Genomic DNA, 27087 nt, shown 5'->3' with positions numbered 1-27087 from the left:
TTAACTGTTTGTGAAGAGCAGCCAAGGGTGATCTAGGCTCTTCTTGGTGGTATTTTTATCTTTGACCCATTGGTGGAGAAGGAGGTAGTGGCTCTCACTCAGTAAGTGAGGTTGCAGGAGGTGTGGGTGTAGTTGTGTCTTATGGGGACTGTTGTTGTTTCCCACTCAGTTAGACACAAATTACAATTGAATAACCATCAAAAAACTAAAAGCACGTGGATGAAAAACACCCCATGTAATCACACAGGAATAGTAACCAAAAAAAGAAAAAAGGGAAAAAATGAAGAAAAAACAAGCAAACCTGCAATATCTGGGGATAGGGCACTAAGAAAAAAAACAGTAGGGAAGGAGAATAATAAATGAAGAAACAATATGGGAAAAATGCAAAAAGGAAAACAAGGAACAGGGTTAATCACGAGAAAAAAGGGTGAAACATAAAATCTTAAATTAAAAGAAAATAATAATAATAATAATTTCAACCAGGCACAGGGACAAGAAAAAAATGCTGAAAACTAGGACCTGGTAAGGGAAGATTAAGAATAATAATAAAAAGGACAAAGGCATTAATAATATTAGTTGTTTTAAAACAGACAAATACAAGCAAACTAATCACCAGAAAAAAGAAGGTGAAAAAGAAAAAAATAAAAATAAAAAAAGAAAGAAAAAAAAAATCGGTGGAGGACAGAGCAGGGCACCTAGGCTCTGTCTGAGCACACAGACTCTGATGGAGTTCCTGTGGGCCCAGAAGGTAGGTGGGAGGGGAGTATGGCCACTCCTCCCTTCACCAAGCAGGTGTGGGGTATAAGAGTAATAAGAGTAATCTCGTACCTTTTCAGTCTTGCAGGCCTCGAGTGTCCTTGGGGTTGCTGGAAAGGAGAACGTGTTCTCAAGCCCTAGGAATCTGCGAGAGTGCTGTCTCTTTAAATATCCAAAATAGTCAAGCTGCTTTTTAAACGTTCAAAATGGCGGCATCCTCTGGACCGGCAAAAGTCCACAGCTCAGCCCACCTTTCTCTTCACCTTCTCCATTTGTTCCCCAGCCACCGTGTACAATCCTGCGTGCAGTCCCTGGCTAGCAGGGTGATTTTTAGGTTAATTCTTAGGTCCTACCACCATTTGGGAATCTCCAAGCTGTCTGTGCCATCAGGATCGCTCAGGATTGCTGCCCGACCGCAGCTCCATCTGTCTCCTTTTTTGGTATTTTCACGCAAATTCTTCTGCTAGTTGGGGTTTAGTCCACTTCTGTATCCTTCCCTTCAAGCCTCAGAGGTCCAGCATTATCTTCTGTGTCTGTGTTAATTGGTTTCCCTTTTCTTTGTTGAAGAGGGTCTGTGCAGTCTTTCTGCCTAGTCCGCCATCTTGCCGGAACTCATCAATCTATTTTAAAATAATTTTATAAAGCTTTGGTAACAATGTAAGAAACTTACAATTTTAGAATTCTGTTAATACCCCTTTTGACCTTTTATTATTTTACATGTGTAGAGAGAATACTTCTACAAACAGCACAAACCAAAAATAACCGAAACCTACTGCCATTGAGTCAATTCCGATTCATAGCGACCCCCATTTAGTTTCCAATGCTATAAATCTTTATGAAAGTAGATTGCCATGTCTTCTTCCCATGGAGCAGCTAATGGGTTTGAACTGCTGACCTTCTGGTTAGCAGCCAAATGCCTTACACACTATACCACCAGAGCTCCTTACAAATGGTATAAATCATATAGAATATTGTTATTGTTGTTGCTCTGAAGAGTAATAGTCCTATAAAAGAATTTTTTTTAATACAAAATAAAGAACTAGTCCTTTATGTTTATCTATGTGTTCAACCTTTCTGGAGCTCTCCATTCCTCTCTGCAGATCTGGGCTTCCCTGTGTATTTTCTCACACCAGCCTGAAGAACACTCGTTAGCATTCCTTTTAGTGCAAACCTGCTGGAGACAGATTATCTGGCTTCTGTATGTCCGACAATGCTTTCTTTCACCTTCATTTCTGAATGATATTGTCGCAGGGTCTTTGTCTTAGTTCTCTAGTGCTGCCACAGCAGAAATAACCACAAGAGGGTGGCTTTAAGAAACAGAAATTTATTTTCTCGAAGTTTTGGAGGCTAGAGGTTCAGATTCAGGGTGCTTCCTGTGTTGGTACTGTTGTTAGGCACCGTGGAGTTGGTTCTGACTCATAGTGACCCTGTGTGCAACGGAATGAAATGCCCCCCGGTCATGTGCCATCTCCACGGTCTTTGCTGTCTGAGCTCATTGCTGCAGACACTCTATCAGTCCATCTTGGCGAGAGCCTTGCTCTTTTTCGCTGACCTTCTACGTTACCAAGCATGATGTCCTTCTCTAGGGACTCGCCCCTCCTGATGACATGACCAAGGCATGAGAAAAGTCTCACCATCTTCACCTCTGAGGCACATTCTGCCTGTCCTTCTTCTAAGACAGATTAGTTTTTCTGGTGGTCCATGATATAGTCAATACTCTTCACCAACACCATAATTCAAAGATGTAAGTTCTTCCTTGGTTTTGTTATTCATTGTTCAGCTTTCGCATGCATATGAGGCTTTTGAAAAGACCATGGCTTGGGTCAGGCACACCTTAGCCCTTAAAGTGACATCATTGCTTTTTGATATTTTAAAGAGATCTTTTGCAGCAGATTTGCCCAACGCAATATGTTGTTTGATATTTTGACTGTTGCTTTTGTGGGCTTTGATTGTGGATCCAAGTAAAATGAAATCCCTTACAACTTTTTCTTTTTAAATTTTCTCCATTTATCATGATGTTACATATTGGTCCAGTGGTGAGGTTTTTTGTTTTCTTTATGTTGAAGTTGAATGCATACTGATGGCTGTAGTCTTTGGTCTTCATCAGGAGGTGGTTCAAGTCCTCTTCACTTTCAGGAACCAGGGTTGTGTCATCTGTGTATCTTGTTGATAATGAGTCATCCTCCCATCCTGTTGCTGTTTTCTTCGCATAGTCCAGCTCTCGGATTATTTGCTCAGCGTACAGATTGAGTAAGATACAACCCTGACACACACCTTTCCTGATTTTAAACCACACAGTGTCCACTTGTTCTGTTAGGACACTGCCTCTTGGTCTATGTGCAGGTCCCTCATGGGCATAATTAAATGTTCTGGGTTTCACATTCTTTGAAATGTTATCCACAATTTGTTATGATCCTCATGGTTGAATGCCTTTGCATAGTCAGTAAAACACAGGTAAAAATCTTTCTAAGGAGCTCTGGTGGCGTAGCGCCTAAGGCATTTGACTGATAACCAGAAGATTGGTGGTTCAAACCCACCAGCCACTCCATGGAAGGAAGACTGGGCAATCTACTTCCATAGAGATACCGCTTCGGAACCCCAAGGAAGGGTCGCTATGAGTCAGAATTGACCTGATGGCAGTGAGTTTGGTGTTTTTTGGTTTTTCCTTTTAGCCAAGATCCACCTGACATGAGCAATGATATCATCCTCATTCCGTGTCCTCTTCTGAATTTGTCTTGAATTTCTGGCAGATCCCTGTTGATGTACTGTGCAACCACTTTTGTATTATCTTCAGCAAAATTTTACTTGCCTGTGTTATTAATGATGTTTGATAATTTTTGCATTATATTGGATCACTTGTCTTTGGAATGGTTATTTGGATCTCTTCCATCCTGTTGACCAGGTCTCCCAAATTTCTTGGTATAAACAGATGAGTGCTTCCAGCATTTCATCTATTTGTTAAAACATCTCAATTGGTGTTGCATCGATTCTTGACCTTTGTTTTTTTACCAGTGCCTTCAGTGCAGCCTGGACTTCTTCTTTCAATACCATTGCTTCTTGAGCATATGCTGCCTCCTGGACTGGTGCAAAGTATACCAGTTTCTTTGGTGGAATGACTCTGTATTCCTTTCATCTTCTTCTTCATATTTTATTTATTTTTTTAGGTTCTTAGAGATTCTTTATTACAAGTGAGTATAAGAAATTCTCAGGCTAACATTTGTAGAAATGTATTCTGCTTTAATAAAACCAACTACAGAGAAGTTGCAAGTTTTAACAGGCGAATTGCTTAAGCATATTATATTGCATACAGTCCTTGGTTATGAACGAGGTCCATTCCTAAGTATGTCTTTAAGTTGAATTTGTGGGTAAGTTGGAACAGGTGCATATGGTTCCTATTTAGCCTTTCTAGTGCAAGAAAAAGGAGCTCTGGTGGTGTAGTGGGTAAGGCATTTAGCTGCTAACCAGAAGGTCAGTGGTTCAAACCCACCAGCCACTCCATGGGAGGAAGATGGGGCAATCTACTTCCATAAAAATTTATGGCCTCACAAACCCAGTGGGGGTTGCTCTGAGTTGGAATTGACTCAATGGCAGTGAGTTTAGTTTGAATGAAAGAAGCACAAAGCCTTTTCAGTGATTTAAAAGCTACATGTGCAGCAAGTGATTTTGGTGAAGAATTTGTTGCAAGTAGAGGTTGGTTCAGTCATTTCAAAGTGAGGGCAAATTGGCGTAACATTAAAGGGCAAGTACATGTTATCCTTAAGTGGTAGGTTGGATGTTCATAACCTGGGGAATTTACCAAAGAATTCTTTGAAATAAATAATGTTGTTGTAGACATGATCACATGGGAAAGTTGTGTGTACCCCTTTACAGTATTTCATATTGAATTTTTAAGTGAAAAGGCACAATACTAAACTGTGTACTTCATATGATCCTAACTATGTTATAATGTATATGTTTGCATGTGTGTGCATGTGTGTGCTTGTGTGTATTTGTACTCCTTGGACAGTTAACCATAAGGGAGTGGAAGTACAACATTGCTCCAAAACTAATGTCAGAAGGCAGAAAGCGGCAGGAGAGAAGGGTGAATGGATGTGGGGAACCCAGGGAGGAAGTGAGAATACTGCTATTATATTGAAGGAACTGAAACTAATGTTATGAAACAAAATATGCATAAATTGTTACATGGAAAACTAATTTGCTCAGTAAACTTTCACCCAAACCACAATTTAAAGAGAGAGAGAGAGATTGATTCAAGATACAGCCTATGCCAATACTGCCTCGTTAACTTGAAAAGCCATTCCCAAATGGGACTATAACTACAGGTATCAAATCAAAAAAACTCACTGCCAGAGGGGAGGGAACACTGCAAAACAAACAAACAAACAAATAATAAAAAATATATATCTAATTGATACTGCCAAAAAAAAAAAAAAACCCTCACTGCCATCAAGTTGATTTTGACTCATAGTGACCCCCATTGGATTTCCGAGGCTGTAATCTTTATGGAAGTAGATGGCCCCATCTTCCTTCCATGGAGCGGCTGGTGGGTTTGAACCACTGACCTTCTGGTTAGCATCCAGGTGCCACTATGTCACCAGAGCACCTTAACCACAGGTTTAAGAGTTAGGATTTACAAGATGTATTTTTGTTGAGGCACTCATTCTTTTATGTATTCATTTAGAGAGACTCTGCTTCAGAGTCAGGTTGGCTGTGATCTTTACAGAAGCTGCTTACCAGCCGTGGATCTTCTGTGGTGATGCTGGGTGGGTTCAAACTGGCAACCTTTGGGTTAGGGGCTGAGTGCAGACTGTACCACCCAGGGACCTTACAAGATACGTTCTTGAGGGACACAGTTCAATCCATAACAGTATTCTAGGTTGAAAGTTTTGTTTTCTTTATTTTGACATTTTAAAGATTTCTTTTACATTGTTTTTCATGAGAAGTCAGCTGAAAATTATTTTTGTGCTTTCCTGAACGTACTGATCCATTTCCTTTCCACTGAGTGCTTTTAAGATTTTTCTTTTTATCTAGGGTAGTTAGCAGTTTCACTGTTATTATACTGAGACATTGTTTTATTTTTATATCAATATCTATATCTATCTATCTATCTATTTATATAATATTTATATTTACATTTATATATTTATATATAGAAGCTCTAGTAGCGTAGTGCCTAAGGCACTTCACCGCTAACCAGAAGGCTGGCGGTTCAAACCCACCAGCCACTCCTTGGAAGGAAGATGGGGCAATCTTCTTCCGTAGCGATACTGCCTTGGCAACCCAAGGAGGGGCCGCTATGACTTGGGTCCCACTTTATGGCACACAACAACAACATATTTATATATGTTTATATTTTTACTATTTGGGTTTGTGAAGCTTCTTTAATCTGTGGGCTGATGTTATTTTGAAAATTATTGGTCATTGTAACTTCAAACAACTCTTTTACTTCATTCTTTCTTTTCTTTCCTTGTTAGATCATTTGTTACTGTCCCACAGGTCTTGGATGATTTGGCCAGTTTCTCATTATTTTTCCTTTTGCTTCCATTGAATAATTTCTATTGACTTACCTTTGAGTCCACTGATTCTTTTTTCTGCTGATAGCCATATTCTGTTAAATTTGTCAAATGAATTCTCCATTTGTTGAAACATCTCAATGGGGTATTCTGTCAATTCCTGGAGCCTTGTTCTTCGCCCATTCCTTCAGTACAGCTTTGAACTGCTTCCTTCAATACCATTGGTTATTGATCATATGCTGCCTCTGGAAATGGATGAACATTGACCAGTTCTTTTTGGTACAGTGACTCTCTGTATTCCTCCCATCTTTTGATGTTTCCTTCATCATCCAATATTTTGCCAATAGAATTTTCAGTATTGCAACTCAAGGCTTCGATTTTTTTCCTCAATTCCTTCAGCTTGAGAAATGCTGAGTGTGTTCTTCTTTTTGGTTTTCTAACTCCAGGTCTTTGCACATTTCATTATAGTAATTGGTTATGTCTTCTTGAGCTGCTCTTTGAAATCTTCTGTTTAGCTCTTTTATCTTGTCATTTCTTCCATTTGCTTTAGCTACTCTCCACTCAAGGGTAAGTTTCAGAGTCTCTTCTGTCATTCATTTTGGTCTTCTCTTCTTTTCTCGTCTTTTTAATGACCTCTTGCTTTCTTCATGGATGATATTCTTGATGTCACCCCACAATTCCTCTGGTATTTGGTCACTGGTGTTCAGTGCATCAAATCTGTTCTTTAAATGGTCTCTAAATTCAGGGCGGATATTATCAAGGTCATATTTTGGCTCTTGTGGACTTGTTTTAATTGTCTTCAACTTGAACTTGCTTATGAACATTTGTTGGTCTGTTCCATGATCAGCTCCTGGACTTTTTTTGGCTAAGGATATTGAATGTCTTCATTGCCTCTTGCCACAGATGTAGTCAATCTGATTCCTGTGTGTTCCATCTGCTGAAGTCCACATGTATAGCTGTTGCTTATGTTGTTGAAAAATATATTGCAATGAATAAGTCATTGGTCTTGCAAAATTCTGTCATGAAATCGCCAGCATTATTTCTGTCACCAAGGCCATATTTTCCAAGTACCAGTAATTCTTCTTTGTTTCCAACTTTTGCGTTCCAGTCGCCAGTGATAATCAACACATTTTGATTGCATGTTTGGTCAATTGTAGATGGCAGAAGTTGGTAGAAATCTTCAATTTCCTCATCTCTGGCTTTGGGGTTTGGTGCATAGATTTGAATAATAGTAGTATTAACTGGTCTTCCTTTTAGGCATATGAATATTATCCTATCACTGACAGCATTGTACTTCATGATAGATCTTGAAACGTTCTTTGTGACGATGAATGCTACACCATTCCTCTTCAATTTGTCACTCCCAGCGTAGTAGATCATATGGTTGTCTGATTCAAAATGGCCAAAACTGGTCCATTTCAGCTCACTAATGCCTAGGATATCAATCTTTATGCATTCCATTTCATTTTTGACAACTTTGAATTTTCCTAGATTCATACTTCGTACATTCCATGTTCCCATTATTTATGAATATTTGCATCTGTTTCTACTCATTTTGAATCTTGCCACATCAGCCAATGGAGGTCCCGAAAGCTTTACTCTATCCATATCATTAAGGTTGTCTCTACTCTGAGGAGTCAGCTCTTTCCCAATCAAATTTTGAGTACCTTCTGACATGGTGGGCTCATCTTCTGGTACTATATCAGACAATATTTCAGGGCGATTCATAAAGTTTTCCAGTAATGTATCAGACCATGTTTCACTGCTGTTCATAAGGTTTTTACTGACCAGTTGTTTGAGAAGTGGATGGCCTCTTCCTTCTTCCGAGCCTGCATTATCCCAGAAATTCCACTGAAAACTCTCCACTGTGGATAATCCTGCTGGCATTTTGCAACACCGGTGGCATACCCTCCAGCCTCAGAGAAACACGTAAGCCCGCACAGGACAACAAACTGACAGACAAGTTCGTCTCCTTTAGTTGTTCCTGACCCCTCTGTACCCACCTACCTGGGGCCCTGGCCTTAAAATAGACCCATCCCCAAGCGAAAAGCAGCCTCTGAGCCTTGGGCCCCTGGATGAACTTGGGGGACATTATGCTGAGTGAAATAAGTCAATCACAGAAAGACAGACATAGCATTACTTCATTATTGTGAAAAGTCAAGGAAAGGTTTATATGTAGAAGGAAACTTTGTTTTTCATTACCAGGGGTAGGAGGGGAGGGGAGGAAGCATGGCAAAAAAAAAAAAAAGAAGAAGTATTGACCCATGTCACTTTAGTTTTGTGTGTTTCACTGTACATAAATTATATTTCCATAAAATGGGTTTTAAAAACAAAGAATAGATATATATACAGAGACCAGTGCTCACTGGTGGTTACCAAGGGAGGGGGAGGACGCGCTCTCTTCAGCAGGTCTTAGGATCAAAGCCCTGGAGGACTCTCCAATCTCCTTGATGCTGTACTGTACAGACACTGGTTTTTGTGGCTACTAGAGTCCCCAGGAGCTCTGGTAGCATAGTGGCTAAGGCACTTGACTGCTAACCAGAAGGCTGGTGGTTCAAATCCACTAGCCACTCCTCGGAAGGAAGATGGGGCAATCTACTTCCGTAGTAATACTGCCTTGGAAACCCAAGGAGGGGTCGCTATGAGTCAGGTCCGACTTGACGGCACGTAACAACAACAACAACAACAAGAGAGTCCTCAGCTTTCCAGAGTAACCTCTGGCTTTCCCAGCTCTGGGAGACCCCTCTCGGCTCTCCTGCCCTGCCCCACATTTCGTGCACTGCCCCTCTGCTCTTGGTGAAGGCTGTTTGTAAAGAAATGGGTGGTAGGTGCTCCTTGAGGGTCTCTTTCTTTCTGCTTTGCCCCTAGCCTGGGGCAGAGGTTGTTTCAAGGTCTGTACTGAGAAATTTGGCAGGTGGATGCAGCCTCCCAGGTCTCACTCACTGAAGTCCATTGCCTTTCCGTCTCTGACACTCCCTTGGTTCGGATATTTAGGAAATAGCAGGATTTAAACTGTTGCTGACAAATTGATTTGTTAAAATAAGTAGAATTGTTGATTTTTTTTTTTTTTTTTTTTGAGCTGATCCATTCATAGTGACTGTATCCCAGAAGGTAGGTTAGAGAACTTGATTAGCACATGACTTTGATAGTAGCAGTCATTGAATGACAGAAATAGAAGCTGTTCCATTCATAGCCTGTTAAGCATGGAGAATATGTAATCCAATGACACACTTTAAAAAATGTATGGTGCAAATGCTTGTAGATTTTTATACTCTCCTCCTTTTGGAATCAAAAGCAATAGAAGTAGTGCCATTAAACAGAGACCAGTTATTCTTAAGTCATAATTCACCTTTCTCTTTGTTCATGGAGTATATAGTTCTTTCTAAATCTCTTGTTAAGACCTCTTAGTTTTGACCTCCTTCTCCAGATGAAATATATGAGTAATTAAACTTGAAATTGGACCTGCCATTTGCTAAGTAAACTTCTTCTAAGTGAGGTCTGTGAACTCACTCCTTGAACTGTGTTCCTGTCCTGCGTCCTGTGTACCTCAATGCAGAATGAGCGTGTTGAGTGAATGGCCAGCTTTATTGCTTACAATAGTATAGCTGTGGGCATCTTTTCCCAGTGCTGGTCTGAATGTCCTGAGAACGTGAAATGCATGTCATTCATTTCTGTATTCACAGTGGTGATCCTGGTTACATTTTAGTTGAATTAAAAATAAAAATACAGACTTTTTTTTGTTGAGACATTAAAGGAATGAATGGTCGATAAAGGAAAGTGCAAGGAAAGGATTCTAAATTTCATTGTTTCTCTCCTCTATTAAATGAACATAACACCTGCCTTTTCAAACATGCTTGAAGATTCAAGGAGCAAGAATATCATAATTCAGTGAGGATAATAACTACGTATTTATAGAGAGAGAGCACTACAGCTACGTATTTATACAGAGAGACACTACAGCGTTATAAGTTTATTCATATCCATTTATTTCATGGGACCTCCCAACAACCTTGTGAGGAAAGCATGGTTGATTTTATCGTGATAGCCTGATTTTATTATAAAGTAGCTGGTGTGTGTGTGTGTGTGTGTGTGTGTGATTAAAGGAACTCAGAGTGGGGCATTTTGATGTCAGGTTCAGCATCCTTTCTTTTACATGATGTTTTGTCTTTTTATCCACAGTCAATTAGAAAACATAATAAAGTCTGTAAGAAAAAGTGTAAAAAAAAGTATGCTATCTTATACTTTTTCTCTGTATAAAATGTGGTTCTGCTTTGATACTTGTGTGTGCTTGCACTGGCGTGTGGCCATATTTGATGATATTCTGGACTTTTCCTCTTCGTTGTCTCCTCTTGAGCTTAAGCTTCAGTCTTAAGCATACGACCATGTATGGTCAACAGGAGACCATCTGGTAAATTGTTGACATTCACTGTTGATGAATTCACTTCACACATATGGTACCTGGGGGAGGAGAAGGTATTGAAAAGTCTGTAGGTGGGCTGAGCAGTATCATAAAACATCACCAAAAAATGAACTGGATTTGTTGCTTTAAGTAATTCTCTAGTTTAAGGTACTGCTTTTCTACATTGAGGATTGACTTTGTTACAAAAAGCAGTAAAACTAAGTACTTCTAAAACAAAAGATAGAAAGCATTTGGTGGTGGAATTCAGTGAATTAAGTACAAATGTTATATTAACTGTAAAAAGGTTTTAATTTGTGTTGCATGTGTAGCCAGGAGAGCTGAAGACAGGTTTATTTGTAGAGGGTGTGAGCCAGTGCTTTATAAGGTGTTTTTATCCAGCTGTGCAAATATTTTGTTTTACTTTTGACTTAATGTATAAGACGTAGGGTTATAATAAACTATTTTGCAAATACGTACGATAATTTTATAGAAGTAAAATATTGATTTAATGAGTTAAGGCTTATCGTAGTTCAGCAGAAGTACAAATAAAAGTTGTAAAGCGTACGTAAAAAGTCAGAGGACTGTGTTGATTTGATTTGTGCCATCCGTTTTCTTTCCTGCCCGTTTCAGGGACCAGATGCCCCACTGATTTTGCTGAGGTTCCTTCAGTTTTGATGGAGTACTTTGCAAATGATTATCGAGTGGTTAACCAGTTTGCCAGGCATTATCAAACCGGGCAGGTAGGAAAAAACGATATCGTAATGTCCTTTGGGTACTTAATGGTTAACTTTGTGGATAAGAAGCAGTATGAGTCCAATCCCCAAAATGTGGAGATTGACCCAGCCCCCCACTTGCCACTTCTCTATCATTTCTGACTCAGCCGCCCATGCGGCACACCTTCTCTGACCGCCCAGAGCTAGGGCAGCTCTCCGGGTTAGAAGACCACCATCCTGTAGACTGCCACATAGGCGGGCGCCAGCTGCGAGTTTGGGGGTCCACATGACACCCTCACTTTCAGTGCTGTCTCCCCTCTCCTTTGGGTTTGATCATTTGCTTGACTTAATTATGAAACTCACTTACAGTATTATATTTAGGATTATGGATTTATTATAGTAAAAGATACAAATCTGGACCGTCATAAGGAAAAGCTGCATGGGCAAGGTGTGGGAGGGCCCCCAACACTTGATGTCTTGACAAGGGCCACCGGGAAGCTCTCTGAGCACCCCTGTTCAGGGCTTTCACTGGCCAGTCCTGTACAAGATGCTAGTTGATACCAGGTGAGTCTCTTCTGGTCTGGCCAGCCCTTAAGTGCCAGGACAAGTCCTCAGGTGTGGCCTGGAAGTTCTAGACCAAGGCACCCCAATTATTCCAGCGGTTACTTCTCAGGCACCAAGGATAAAGGCCACCCTATTTAAAAAACAACCAACCAACCAAACTCAGTGCCATCAAGTTGATTCTGACTCCTAGCAACCCCCATTGGATTTCCAAAGCTGTAAATCTTAATGGAAGCAGACTTCCCCATCTTTATTCCATGGAGTGGCTGGTGGTTTTGAACCACTAGCCATTTGGTTAGCAGCCAAATGCCTTAACCACTACCCCACCAGAGCTCCTTCACCCTACTTCAGGTAAAGCTAAATTCTTTACCCGACAGATACGAGCTGCTAACTTAATAGGCAGTTCGATTAATTTTGTAAAGCAGTAGCTCACGTTTTTTGGTCTCAGGGTGACTTTATACTTTTAAAATTATTGAGGACCCTAAAAAGCTTTTCAGTATGTGGGCTATATTTACCATACTAGAAATTAAAATTGAAATTAACTACTATAACAACAACAGAAAAACAAACTCACTGCCCGTGGAGTCAATTCGACTCATAAAGACCCCTCCTTGGGTTTCAGAGGCGGTGTCTCTACGAAAGTAGTCTGGCCCAGTTTTCTTCTGAGGAGTGGCTGGTGGGTTTGAACTGCCAACCTTCTGGTTAGCAGTCAAGTGCCTTAGGCACTACCCCACCAGAGCTCCAAAATTGAAATTAAGAAAATATTTAATAATATATTTAAAAATAACAAACCTATTCTATGTTAATGAACTAATTTTGATTAAAAGTAACTATGTTTTCTGTGTAGTGAGAAGAGCCACATTGTCTAATGCTGCCTCTTGAATGTCTCACTTAATAGAAGCCAACTGGATTCACATAGCTGCTCTTTTTTTAACCTGTTAAATAAGTTGTGTTGAAGTATATGGAGAAGATCCACCCACACAGAGATATGTAGATTGAAAAGGGAGGAGAATTTTAAAAGCCTTTTCAGATAATTGTGGGTGTTCTTCTTTGATAGTAAGCCAAAACTTTACAGTGGTGGTTTGTTAAAGTTTAGTGCAATGTGGAATCTGACATCACATCAGTAAGCTTTTTATACTGTTGTGTTAAATCCACTGGTCTTTTTTAAGGAGCTCTGGTGGCACAGTGGTTAACCATTTGCTGCAAACCAAAAGGTGGGCAGATCGAACCCACCAGCTGCTCTGCAGGAGAAAGATGAGGCAGTATGCGTCCATAAAGATTTATAGCCTTGGAAACCCTATAAAGCAGTTCTGCTCTGCCCTCTAGGGGTACTGTGGGTTGGAATTGGCTCAACAGCATTGGGTTTGGTTTGGGCTTTGCTTCTATAAAGATTACAGCCTTGGAAACCCTCTGGGGGCAGTTCTAGTTTGTCCTTTAGGGGCGCTGTGAGTCAGAATCAAATCAATGGTAGTGGGTGGTCTGTTTTTCCCTTTGAATATATTTTTTACCTGTGGAAGATACTGACTCATTAAGTTTTGCATATTTTTCAAATGTTAACACGTTTCATATGTAATATTTTTTAAAAATCACATGCATTAATGTTACTCTCAATCTCATCAGAAAAGCCTGTTATCAGATGCTGTTGTATTCACTGTGGCAGATGGGCGTTTTCTAAAATTCTAATCTTTGACTGAAAGCTTGATTTCTTATCACTGACTACAAATGTTATCACTTGTTCTCCTTTAAGTAACAGGCTTACTTAATTCATTTTTGAGAAAATGTCTGCTAGATACTTAAATTGGAATAACCATAGTTTGTCAGTCCTTCTTTCAAGTAAAAATCACATTCTGTGAAAAAGGTGTCTAGTTTAGTTCACAACTCACAGGCACTTTTAGGAGTATCTTTTCCTCGAGACCAGAAATTTCCTTGTACAGCAGAAACACATTGTATTCACCTCTTACTTCATCACCCAGCACGTAAGGCATTTGTCTGCTAATGAGGTCGGTGGTTCAAACCTAGCAGCTGTTCTGCGGGAGGAAGATGAGGCAATCTACTTCCGTAAAGATTTACAGCCTTGGAAACCCAGTGCGGGTCACTATGAGTCAGAATCGACTTGACGGCAGTAGGTTGGGTTTGGGTTTTCATCACCCAACATACTAAAAGGACATGTGCTGGAAGATCGAGACTTAATACAGCGAACGATGTGTACTGCTTCACCAGTGGCACTGTTAAATGAAATTGGCAGCACTCCTCCACTGAATGTGTGTGCTGGTGAAGAATACTGTGACTGCCAGTGTGGTTTAGGCCACTGCCTCGATTCCTGCTAGGGCACTCGTGGTTTTACCTACCATCGATGTAAACGTTGGCACAATTAAAAAGGTGAAGTGTGGTTTTAGTTGTATTGCAAAAGTAGTTTTGACCTTGCAGGCTTCTCGAGAATGCCTTGGGAACCCCCAATGGCATGTTGACCACACTTTAGAACTGCCTATAAAAGAGTGGAAGTTATACTTACAAGGAAGTTCCTGATGAAACGAGGGCTTAACAGAAATTTAACAGTTCAGCCTAACATTTATTGTGTGTCAGGGAGTTTATAGGTGCTGGGATACAAAGATAAATATAGCTTAGCCCCTCCCTGAGGAGGTTCGTATTCTAATGGGAGTAGAAAGGCCCATGAGCACATGGTCCCAGTGCATGGTGGTGGGGCTTGAATGGAAATAAGGGGAGAGTCCTGATTTGTGCAGTCTGCCTCCTGCAGGGAGTTCATCTCCAGCTCACAGATTAGCCTTAAAGATCCACTGGTCACTGAGCCAGTGTATTAAAAATAATTCACTTAAATCCTTAATTGCATGGAATTTGACAAAGCAGATTTACTTAATATCACTTTTCCATTTGCTTTTTTTTTTTTTTAATTGCAACTATATTGTCTTGGAAAGAATTCCAAAGAGTTTGAATCTAAAATTGTGGCAGAGAGCATTACAATGGTGGGCTTGTATTGCATGCTGGGTAAATTTGAACTGTTAGTTCTTTGTCAGAACTCTGCAAGCTTCCCTCCATACCAGAATCCTTCAATTTGTTCTTTTCCTGACCTACCCCCCTTTTTTTGGTCTGGATCCATGTTGTTGTTGTTAGGTGCCATCGAGTTACCTCCAAGTCATAGTGACATTATGTACAGCAGAATCAAACACTGCTGAGTCCTGTGCCAGCCTCACAATCCTTGCTATACCTGATCCCATCGTTGTAGCCACTGTGTCAATCCATCTTGTCAGTCCATCTTTACCACTGCAGTGATTTTCACAGTGTTGTTTATTACTGGGTTTTGCTTCCTCTTGGGGATTGTGTGTTATTCTTTCTGGCCAGTGGCTCCCGTACAACTCTGCCTTCACCCGGCCTTTAGCCACCAGCTTCTCTGGACTCCACCTCTGAACATGTGGCCTTGCTCAGCCTTGAATAGGGGTTGAGTGAAGGCAATTGCAAACGCATAGTCAAGAGATGATGAGGGCCTGGACTACAGTGCCTTGCGTGGAGAAGCAGAAAGCGAGAGCTATGTGAGACTTGATTGGAAGGACTTGAAGACAGTTACTTATCAGGGATGAGAACGAGGAAAAGTCAAGAGGGAGACTCCATGAACAGAGAATACTGGAAGAGTGTCACTTTTGAGGGGGAAGACGCCAAGTTGTTTCCTTGGGTATGTCATTGAACATCATTGCTTTCTACCTGGCCATTGGAAATAAATGTCTGAAGTTTAGAGCCAAATAAACACTGCAGATATTTAGGAATAATTGTAATAGAGATAACAGTTGAAAAATTGCCCTTGAGATAAAAACAAGAGACGTCCACAGAAACCAGCGTCACTAGGAAAAGATCTGTCGGATGACCTTCAGTTTTTAAAAGAGACGAATAGAAAGTATGAGAAGGACACACTTATATAAGGTATATGTAAAGAACCATGAGCCTCTCAGAGCAAAAACTTAAAAAAAAAAAAAAATTAAACCTTGAAATTCACCACAAACACTAAAGGCAATTTACAAAGTATTATCATCTGTTTACATAGCTATTTGACAGGGAACTTCCTGAAATGCAAGCTGCATTCAGAAGAGGATGTGGAATAAGGGATATCATTGCTGATGTCAGCTGGATCTTGGCTGAAAGCAAAGAATACCAGAATGATGTTTACCTGTATTTTATTGACTGTGCAAAATCATTTGATTGTGTGGATCTGCGGTGTAGTAAATTACATAGTATGACTTTTCTAGTCTTTGTAATTCCCACTTTGTTGTGAGCAGCTGAGTACCCGATTGTTAAAGTTATCCACCTGGAATATTTCTGTCGTAGCAGCATGAAGTAATCTTCTGGGAAGTTCACTGTCTTTTGGGTTTTGGGGTTCTGACATTGGGATTGGTTTTGACGTTGGAATTGGTTCGTTTTGCCACTCTCCCAGGCTTAAAATGAGCCTTCCTAGAGGCAGAGAGGAATCTCTCTCTCTGACTGCCGTCTGAGAGAGATGCACTGCTGAGAGAGAGACATGCTGCTAAGAGAGACTGAGAAAGATGCCTGGCTGAGAGAGATGGCAGGCTGAGAGAAACTGAATGTGTTCCTGAAATTGAATTATAGCCTGTTGTTTCCCTAATAAACCCCATAATCTGTGTGTGGCCACTGCAGCAAATTATTGAATTCAGCAGAGAGTGGTGGGTGCCGCAGGAGGAACGGTTGGTATCAAGGTTAGTAAGAGGCCTGGAGGGTGGTGGCATGTCTGGTCTCATAGGAACAAGCATTGGGCTGCTGATGGTGATTCTGTCTTCTTGCATGGTTAGAGGAGGTCAGAAGATGCCACCTCCTTGCCCCTTTAGCAGGATCATAACAAATTATGGATAACATTGAGAAGAATGGGAATTCCAGAACACTTCATTGTGCTCCCGAGGAACCTGTACATAGACCAGGAGGCTGTTGTTCAGATAGAACAAGGGCTTAAAATCAGAAAGGTGTGCATCAGGGTTGTATTCTCTAACCATACTTACTCAGTCTGTATGCTGAGCAAATAATCTGAGAAGCTGGACTATATGAAGAAGAATGTGACATCAGGATTGGAGGAAGACTCATTAACAACCTGTGATATGCAAATGACACAACCTTACTTGCTGAAAGTGAGGATGACTTGAAGCACTTACTAATGAAGATTAAAGAATACAATCTGCAGTATGGATTACATCTCAATATAAAGAAAATGAAAATCCTCACAACTGGAGCTATAAGCAGCATCACAATAAATGGAGAAAAGATCAAAGTTGTCAGAGACTTCTTATTACTTGGTGTGGTAGTTAAGGTTATGTGTCAACTTGGCTGGGCCTGGTTTTGAGTGGCTGGGCAGCTGGTTGTAGTATTCCCCATGAAGAGACTGGTAATCAACTCCATCATGGAATCTATTGTGAGCAGTTGAGTTGCTATTTAGGGATGTGGTCTGTTCCTGGTATATAAAGAGAAGCTTCAGGAATGAGCTATAGCTTTTGCCATACTTGAATCCTGTATGTGCCATAGTTTTTCAGTAGCCTGCTATGTTGTCTACCAGTCTTGAGACTCTTAATGGACTTGAATCAATGGCCTACCATGTGGTTTGGTAATATTGGGACTGTATCTTTTCATTTGTGGACCTTGGGTTTGTCAGTCTCAGCAGCCAGCAGCTGTTTGAGTGAAGAAAGCCTCTAGCTTCAGTGGGCCAGGAGCAAGAGGCAGAGCTGAAGCCCAAGGTTGAGGGGCTTTCACCCACCCCTAGAACTGGCTCTTTGGAATCAGACTTCTAGCCTTCAAAACTGTAAGAGAATAAACTCCTGTTTGTTCAAACCATCATGTTTGTGGTATATCTTCTGTTAGGGCAGCACTAGGTAACCAAAACACTGAATCCACAATTAACACCAACAGAAGCAGCAGTCAAGAAATCAGACTTCATATTGCACTGGGCAGATCTGCTGCAGAAGACCTCTTGAAAATGCTGAAGAGCAAAGCTGTCACTTTGAAGACTAAGGTGCGCCTAACCCAAGCCATGATACTTTCAGTAACCTCAAATGCATGTGAAAGTTGGCCAATGAATAAGGAAGACCGAAGAAGAGTTGATGGCTTTTGAGTTGTGGTGTTGGCAAAGAATACTGAAAGTCCCATGGACTGCCAGGAGAACAAACAAATCTCTCCTGGAAGACGTGCAGCTGGAATGCTTTTTGGAAGCGAGAATGGCCAGACTTCGTCTCACCTACTTTGGTCAAGTTGTCAGGAGGAACCATTTCCTGGAGAAGGATGTCATGCTTGGGAAAGTGGAGGGTCAGCAAAAAAGGGGAAGACCCTCAATGATTGACACAGTGGCTGCAACGATGGGCTGAGGCATAACATGGTGGTGAGGCTGGCGCAGGACTGGGCAGTGTTCTGTTCTGTTGGGCATGGGGTCTGTATGAGTTGGAGCCGACTCGACGGCACTTAACGACAATTTATAGAACCAGTAGAAGAGTCAGGGAGGGCTGGAGCCCCACTGCTTGGAGAGTGACTGAAGTCCAGAAAAGGCAGAGCTTCTCACTAGCTATTTTCAAAGACCCGCGTTTCAGACTAGATAGTTTCAAGCAAACAATGCTAAACCCCAAACGCACTCTGAGGGAGAGGAGGTAGGAAGAGAGCACTGAGCTTTAAATTAACTCCGGTTTCCTGAGGCAGAGGGCATGTCCAGTGGGCTAAGGGGCCTGCAGACACAATCTCTGAAGAATCTGGAGGAATTTTGTTATTCCGTGGAGAATGGAAAACGTGCCAGAAGGCAGAGACATGTAAATGCCTTGGTTTTCAGCAAGGACTTGCCTCTTCTTGTCACTAATTAAGATACCAAGTGGCTTGATCCTTTCAGATTTAAGGACAGTGTTAGCCCTAAGGACAAGGAGTTAATTCCCGTGGATTCAGCTCTTTGTAAATAGATGCCGTTGAAGCCCAGAAGGAAGAATAACAGGCTTGCATCTTTAGGCTTAATTTCCTATGCTGCCGCCTGCCACGGGAGGGGTTTTAACACCGTGTGGTGTGTTCCAGAGAACTCTCAGGACAGAATATAACTGTGATTTATTAACACCTACAAGGGTTTTATCTGGGCGAAGGCAGGTCATAGCCAGTACATTCCTGGTGGGGGCGCAGGTCATCAGTACCCTTATCAGATGTGCAGATGCCAGCCAGCTGTTAGAGAACAGACACCAGACCTGCGTCCTCTCCATCCAGAACTACCTTGACAAGCCATGGCATCACAGCGAAGCATTAATTGTAAGTTAATCTGAGAATCAGTGGCACGAGTACAGAAGGGATAGACTTGGCAGTTCATGTGAAAAATGAAAAAGTCCCCGGGTTTTCAGACACAGTACACTTAACACAGCCCCCAGCCTTGTGAAGTTTCCCACAGTCTCATTTGATCTGGGGCTGCATCTCTGCACATGCGATGTCCAAAGGGCTAAAGTGTTGTCTTTCTTCTTAGTGGTTCTGGCCTACAGCCCAACCCCTTTCCGATTGTTCTCAGTAAGCCTACGATTACCTGCAGGTGGCCCCACGCTTCTGGAAACATTGCCCTCACTCTGCTAGACCATTCTAAGATGTGAACTTTTTTCAAATCTTAATGTTTCTGAAACTGGGACCTAGTATAAGATGTCTGTTCATATTAATGGCATAGTCCTGTCCTCTGCGAAATCTGTTACACAGTTACAGGTGCTTTTTACAACTACTGGGTTCTTAGATTCAATAAAGGAAGATAGTTTTAGCCCCTTCCTCCAAAATGGAAAATGCTAAGCATGTCCAAAGGAGCCCTGGTGGGGTAGTAGTTAAGGAGTTTGGCTCCTAACCAAAATGTCAGTGGTTTGAATTTACAGTTTTGGAATCCCAGTGGGGGTCACTATGAGTCAGAATCAACTCAGTGGCGGTGAGTTTGTTTTTTGGGTTTAAACACTTCCAATGTAAAAGCCTGGCTGTTGACCCCCACTCCTGTACCCCTAAATGTCCCCATGGGGAAGCTAGACTGCCCTGACTCCCACGTTATTTTGCAACCCAGAGTTTTTGTCTTTGTCTGATTACCTCCAGGCACTGATTCCTACAGAGGGCAGGATCTTTTAGTCCCTGCCTGGATTTGTCATCAGGACTCTTCTGTGCTTAGGTGGGTTTCTGATAAAGGTCTTGCTTTGTCCAAAAATTCTACAAATTCTGAGTGGCATTTCTAAAGCTTTGTTCCCGGCCCACGTTCTCAGATTGAATTTCCCCTAGGGCTCTGTCACTATTTGTGACTGAATCGATTTAGCCAAGCTCCTAGTATTTGACTGCCCACCCTTTTCCCCTAAGGAGTAAGTGACTGTTTTTTGTCCCCAATTGCGTAATTTCCCACTAATACCACCCTATACACTCACCCTGTCTCCACCTTTCCCAGGACATGGCCTTGCCCTCATCGTATTGCACGGAGCAGGGCTTCCAGCCCCAGGCGTGTTTCAGTGTACACAAAGTGTTTCTGTGTGGGGTGCCATGGTTTACAGAGACATGAATGGACTCAAAAAACAGGCTGTTGGATTAGTGTGAAATTGGAAACAACTTACTAGGAATGGTTGAAGAAGACATGCTTTTAGACTGAAAAGTAAGCTGGTGGTTGTATATTTGAAGGACACGTGAGAAAGAAGACTGTCCTTGTTCGGTTTTGTTACAGTGGGTGGCCATTATAAGGAGGCTGATTCCAGTTCAGCCCTCCTGCAGTGTATGACCTCACGGCCCCCAGGGTTCCTATCTAATCTTTTGAGTTGCTGTTATTAATCTGATGCCTACACGTAGTTCTTCAAAGAGCATACTGCTCAAGGCAGACATTTTTCACTAGGTAAGCCAAACTGTTTAGTTTGAAGACGACTTCGGGGTGTATTTTGGGTTTAAGGTTTAAAGGTTATCTCGGCAATAGTTTCAGGGGTTCATCCACCCTTCATAGCCCTAGAAAATGTGGAGTCCATGAGAATTTGAAATTCTGTTCTGTATTTTCTCCCTTTTGATTGGGAGTTTTTTATGGAGTCTTTGGTCACAGTGTTCAGTTATGATAGCCAGGCACCATCCAGTTCTTCTGGTCTCATTGAAAAGGAGGCAGTTGTTCATGAGGCAGTTAGCCACACATTCCACATCGTCCTCCTCTTCCTGGTTCTTCTTCTGTTATTCTAGGCGAATAGAGACCAATTGTGCCTTAGGTGGCTGCTTGAAAGCTTTGAAGATGCCAGGCACTAGGAGCTCTGGTAGCATAGTGGCTAAGGCACTTGACTGCTAGCCAGAAGGCTGGCGGTTCAAACCCACCAGCCACTCCTCGGAAGGAAGGTTGGGCAATCCTACTTCCGTAGTGATACCGCCTCGGAAACCCAAGGAGGGGTCGCTATGAGTCGGGGCCGACTCGACGGCACATAACAACAACAACAACAACAACACACATTGAACTGGAAGGTAGAACAGAAACACTAAACATGTTATTAGGCCAATTAATGGGGGTGTCCCACCCCATGAAAGCCTGACTCTAACCCTTCAAACCAAGAAACCAAATCCCATGAGGAGTTTGGTTGTACATCAGCAGCCTCGGAAGCTCTCTCTCTCTCTTTGTTGTTGTTGTAAATGTATCTGTCAAACAGCTTTCGCCAATTCAGCTTTTTACAGGTATACAACTTACTGACAGCAGTTATGGTCGTCGGCTGTGCAGCCCGACCCTTAATCAATGTATTTTTTCCCTCACCATTAAACCTGTCTTTCGCCCTCTCTCCCACCCCAGGTAACCACTGACAGACTTTGTTGTCTATGCATTTGCCTTTTCTTGTCTTTTTGTATAAGTGAGGTCATACAATATTTGTCCTTTTGTGATTGACTTCTTTCACTCAGCATAATGTCTTCCAGCTCCATCCATATTGTAGCGTGTATCAAGAATTCATTTCTCCCACTGGCTGAGTAGCATTCCATTATATGTACATACCATATTTTGTTCATCTATTCATCTATTGATGGGCATTTAAGTTGTTTCCACCTTTTTACTATGTGAATAGTGCTGTAATGAACATTGGGGTACAAATATCTGTTTGAGTCTCTGCTTTCAAGTCTTTTGGGTATATACCTAGGAGCAGAATTGCTGGGTCATGTGGTAATTCTGTTTTTAGTTTTTTGAGGGACTGCCACACTGTCTGTATCATTTGCATTCCCACCAGAAGTGAGAAAAGGTTCCAGTTTCTTCCCATCCACCAAATGTCCTCCTTGGTGAAATATCTATTTAAGTCCTTTGCCCATTTTGTGATTGGGTTATTTGTCTTTTTGTTGTTAAGTTGTTGAAGTTTTATATCTATTTTGGTTCTTGATGGCTATATGATTTCTGAAGTTACTCTCTTGATTGGGTAGCTTATTTTTTCACTATTTTGGTAAAGTCTTTTGATGAACGAAAGTTTTTAGTTTTACAAGGTCCCATTCATTTATTTTGTCTTCTGCTGTTTGTACTTTTGTTACTATATTAGAGAATCCGTTGTTAAAAACTACGCCCCACGGCATTGCTCCTGCTTTTTCTTCTGAGAATTTTATGGTTTTAATTTGCACATTTAGGGCCTTAATCCACATTTATGGTTTGAGGCATGGATGCTATTTCATTTTTTTCATATATATATGGTGCAGTGAGTTACTTAAATTACTTAATATAGTCCATCTAGGTATGGTCTTTGTGACTCCCACCAGATAATTGGGTAGAACCAGTGCAAATGTGAGCCGCTTATAGCTTCCAGGGGGATTGGATAGCTTGCTAATAATGTAAATAAGGTACATTGCACCTGTGTGGGGGTGGAACTATATCAATAAGGTGTGTGGAATCTATCGTGAGGATTGGTCAGCTTTGCCATTTGCTAGGCTGAAAATGTGCCATCCCAGAGGCAGAAAGGGGCATCTCTCTACCTTCAAGAAAGAAGCACCAGGAGTCGAGCACATCTTGGACCTGAGATCCCTGTGCTGGACCTCCTGGACCCAGGAGACAGAAGGAGCTGTAACACTTTGCTGAGACAGATGTCGCTGCAGAGAAAGGGAGGCAGCAGAATCAATAGAATGAAGAGACTGACATGAGACAGACGGCAGGCTTTCTAGCCCATGGAGCGAGAAAGCTGAGCAAGAGGCTTGCTAATGGAGTGGGGTGCTTCTCTGGGCACCTCTCTGCAGAGCTAAAAGGGCTTTGTAACATTTGCCTGAGCAGGGCAGAGGCTACGTCAGAGAGAAGTGTGCCTGTGGCATGGCTCAGAAGAGGCTGTCCTGATTGAAGAACTGTATCCTGATTTGTTTCTGATCCTGAATTGTAACCTGTCACTTCCCTAATAGACCCATAATTGTGAATATTGTCTGTGAGTTTTGTGTAGCTATTGCAATGAATTATTGAACCCAGTAGAGAAGTAGAGAGTATTGTGGGAGGGATGGTTGGCATCGGAATTGATAAAAATGTTGGAGGGTGGTGGCATGTCTGACCTCTGCCTCATAGGAATCAGCCTTGAACTGTTGATCTTGGTCCTCCTCCCACTTTGTGAAGTTAGGGGAAGTTGGACATTGCTGCCCCCTCACCCTTTTTATAACGTGGAAATCCACTTTTCCCAGCACTGTTTATTGAAGGGACTCTTCTTTCCTCCATTAAATGGACTTGGAATGCTTGTCAAAAATCAGTTGACCATTTATGTGTTGGTTTATTTCTGGAAGCTGAATTCTATTATGTTGGTCTATGTGTCTGTTTTTATACCAGTACCAGGATCTTTTGATTACTTTAGCTGTATACTTTTTTTTTTGTTGTTGTTGTTATTGTTGTTACGTGCCATTGAGTTGGACCCAACTCATAGCAACCCCTCCTTGTGTTTCCAAGGCAGTATCACTACGGAAGTAGATTGCCCCATCTTCCTACTGAGGAGTGGCTGGTGGATTGAACTGCCGGCCTTCTGGTTAGCAGTCAAGTGCCTTAGGCACTATGCTACCAGAGCTCATTTTAAAATCAGAAAATGTGAGTCCTCCTACTTTGTTCTTTTTTGGCATTGCTTTTGTTCTTCAGGGCCTCTTCCCATTCCATATAAAGTTGAGGAATATACTTTTTAAAATTTTATTTGATACTTAATTATATGAAATATTTGTAGCATGGTTCCTTGTAAAAACACCACCCAACTTAAGAAATTAAAAAACTACCAGTATGTCCCTCCATAAGTTACCCCTTTCCCTCCTCCTAGAAGTAACTGTAGCCTTGAATTCTTATCCTTTGTTTTTAAAAATTCTTATTTCTTCCTAAGCAGTATGTTGTTTAGTTTTACTTCTTTTAGAGCTTTATTAAATAATGGTATTATACTGTTTATAATCTTCTGTGATACATTTCCAATTATTATATGATTGTCATAGGCTGGGTCCTCTAGAGGAGCAAAACCAGTGAAGGGTACGTGTAAATATATACAAACTGCTACCAAATCGATTCTGACTCATGGTGACCCTGTAGGATAGAGTAGAACTGCCCCATAGGGTTTCCATAGCTGAAATCTTTAAGGAAGCAAACTGCCACATCTTTCTCCAATGGAACAGCTGGTGGGTTTGAACTGCCAACCTTTCAGTTAGTAGCTGCAAAAACGCCAAGGAGGCCACATGTTCTGACCTCCTCTAATCCCACAGGAGGAAGATAGAATCACCATCAATAGCCCAAGGCCTATTCCTGCCAGGCCAGACATGCTGCCTCCCTCCAGCCCTTTCACCAACTGTTCCTCCCAAAGCACCACCACCTCTCTCCTGGGTTCGATAATTCGCTGCAGTGGCCACACAGAACTCACAGATTATGAGGTTTATTAGGGAAGCACCAGGCTACAACTCAAGTTCAGGAAGAACGCTCAGTCTCTCTCCCAGCCCACTGTCCCTCAGCCAACAGTCTCTCTCCCAGCAGTGCGTGCTCCTCGGTGTCACACTCAGCAATGCGCATCTCTTGCGTCTCTTTCCCAGCAGTGCGTGTCTCTTTCAGCAGCACGTCTTCCTCAACCAGCAGTCAGAGAGACTCATAACATATGCAATAGTCTTTTCATGGGATTTCTCTCAGAGAGAGTTCTGCCTCTAGGAGGCCTCCTTTTGAGCCCGGCAGAGTGGTCAAACTAGCCAATCATAGCATCAGAACTCTAAGCACCTGAGAGAGAGTGGGACCCTTTCAGAACATTGCATTGTGCCACGCCCCACAGAAATAACCCAGGTGGATAACGTTTACAACCAGGAGCTCCTCAGTTGCTCATTCCACCACTGAGTTTACAATGACTTAGGGGTAGAAAAGCCATACTAAGTAATTTACTACACTGCAGTAGCCAAGTGCTTAACCACTGTGCCACCAGGGGTCATTATAAATATATGTACCAAAAGGAAACTCCAAACTCACTGCTGTTAATCAATTCTGACTTATAGTGACCCCTCCTTAGGTTTCTGAGGTGGTATCTCTAGGGCAGTAGATTGCCCAGTCTTCCTTCTGAGGAGTGGCTGGGGGGTTTGAACTGCCAGCCTTCTGGTTAGCAGTCAAATGCCTTAGGCACTACACCACCAGAGCTCCCATATAAACATATATAAAGACCAAAACCAAACTCACTACCCCGACCAACTCATAGGACCCCTCCTTGGGTTTCCAAGGCAGTATCACTATGGAAGTAGATTGCCTGCCTTCCTTCTGAGGAGTGGCTGGTAGGTTTGAACCGCCAGCCCTCTGGTTAGCAGTCAAATGCCTTAGACACTGAGCCACCAGAGTTCCTATAAATACATATAGAGAGATTTATTTCAAAGAAATGGCTCATGTAGTTGTGGAACCTGGCAAGTCTCAAATCTGTGGGTTAGGCATCAGGCTGGAGGCTTCTCCGTATTTGTTGCAGGGGTCTGAGGAATCTCAGGTCTACCTATCAGATGGCAGGCTGCTGACTCACGTTCCAAGTACCCAAGGTGAGAGGATGACAAGTTAGATGCAACATCTAGAGAGAGTGAACTTTGCCAAAACATCTGTATATATTGGATTCAGGCCAGACCCCTAAGAAACTTCCTTTCAGCTGCTTGACTGCTCTCATCAGATCACAACATGGAAGGTGATTACATAAGTTCAGCTAAGCCACTAAAAGTCATGGCCAAGCCAACTTGATACAGAACATTAACCATTATAACGATGGACTTAATTCCTTAATTTTAATGTTGTTTAAATTTAGCAATCCTTTCTTCATAGTTAATGCTTTTTGATCTTTAGAAGTTTTTGTTCTATAGAAATCATAAAGATGTTTTGTTTTCTTCTAAAAGTTCTTATGTTTTTTTCTTCATATTCAAGTCTTTAATCAAATTGAAAGTTATTTTGTTTACTATAAAGTAGGAATCCAGTTTCATTTTTTTCCCTATGGATATTCCAGCCTATTTCTTGGATAATTAATTCTTTTCCAGTGATCTAGGGAAGTACCTATACATATGCAATAGTCTTTTCATGGGATTTCTCTAATGTGCAGTGTTTAAATTGTCTATCTTGATACCAATACCATGCTGTCTTTAATACGATAGGTTTATGATAAATCTTGATACCTCATAAGACAAGTCTTCCTCACCTTGTTCTTTTTCAAAAATTTCTTGTCTATTCTTGAGCTTGTCTTCTTTAATAAATATTTAAAAATCATTTTCTCTGTTTTCTCAAAGAATCCTGATGGGCGTTTGGTTGGGATTACGTTAAACCTATTGATCAGAATATTGAATTTTCCAATTTGTAAACATGGCATATATCTCCATTTGCCAGGTCACTTTAAAAGACTTTTAGTAAATTTTTAGAATAATATTCATTGTATTTTCAGAGCCCTAGTTATACAGTAGTTAAAGCACTTGGCTACTAACCAAAAGGTCACGGTTGAACCCACCATCTGCTGTGCAAGAGAAAGATGAGGCAGTCTGCTTCTGTAAAGACTGACAGCCTTGGAAACCCTGTGGGACAGTTCCACTATGTCCTCTAGGGGCGCTGTGAGTCAGAATTGACTCCACGGCAGTGGGTGTGGTTTGGGCTTTGCTTCTGTAAAGACTGACAGCCTTGGAAACCCTCTGGGGCAGTTCCACTCTGTCCTCTAGGGGCGCTGTGAGTCAGAATCGACTCCATGACAGTGGGTTTGGTTTGGGC

General features: G+C 41.6%; 1 protein-coding gene across 1 annotated transcript in view; it reads left to right on the top strand.

Annotated features, from left to right (window-relative positions):
• Window positions 1–27087, top strand: part of LOC103198371 (mitochondrial intermediate peptidase) — a 243887-nt gene that overhangs the window by 123000 nt on the left and 93800 nt on the right. Inside the window, exon 14 of the mRNA XM_007942532.1 lies at window positions 11299–11408. Coding sequence (XP_007940723.1) covers window positions 11299–11408 — 110 coding nt within the window. The remainder of the gene's footprint in view (window positions 1–11298; window positions 11409–27087) is intronic.

Source organism: Orycteropus afer, unplaced genomic scaffold (assembly GCF_000298275.1).
Source record: "Orycteropus afer afer isolate SDZICR_OR568_19922 unplaced genomic scaffold, OryAfe1.0 scaffold00092, whole genome shotgun sequence".
NCBI classification, from domain to species: Eukaryota; Metazoa; Chordata; class Mammalia; order Tubulidentata; family Orycteropodidae; genus Orycteropus; species Orycteropus afer.
Note: the sequence above shows the minus strand (reverse complement) of the source record. Positions and strands in the feature narration are given on the sequence as shown.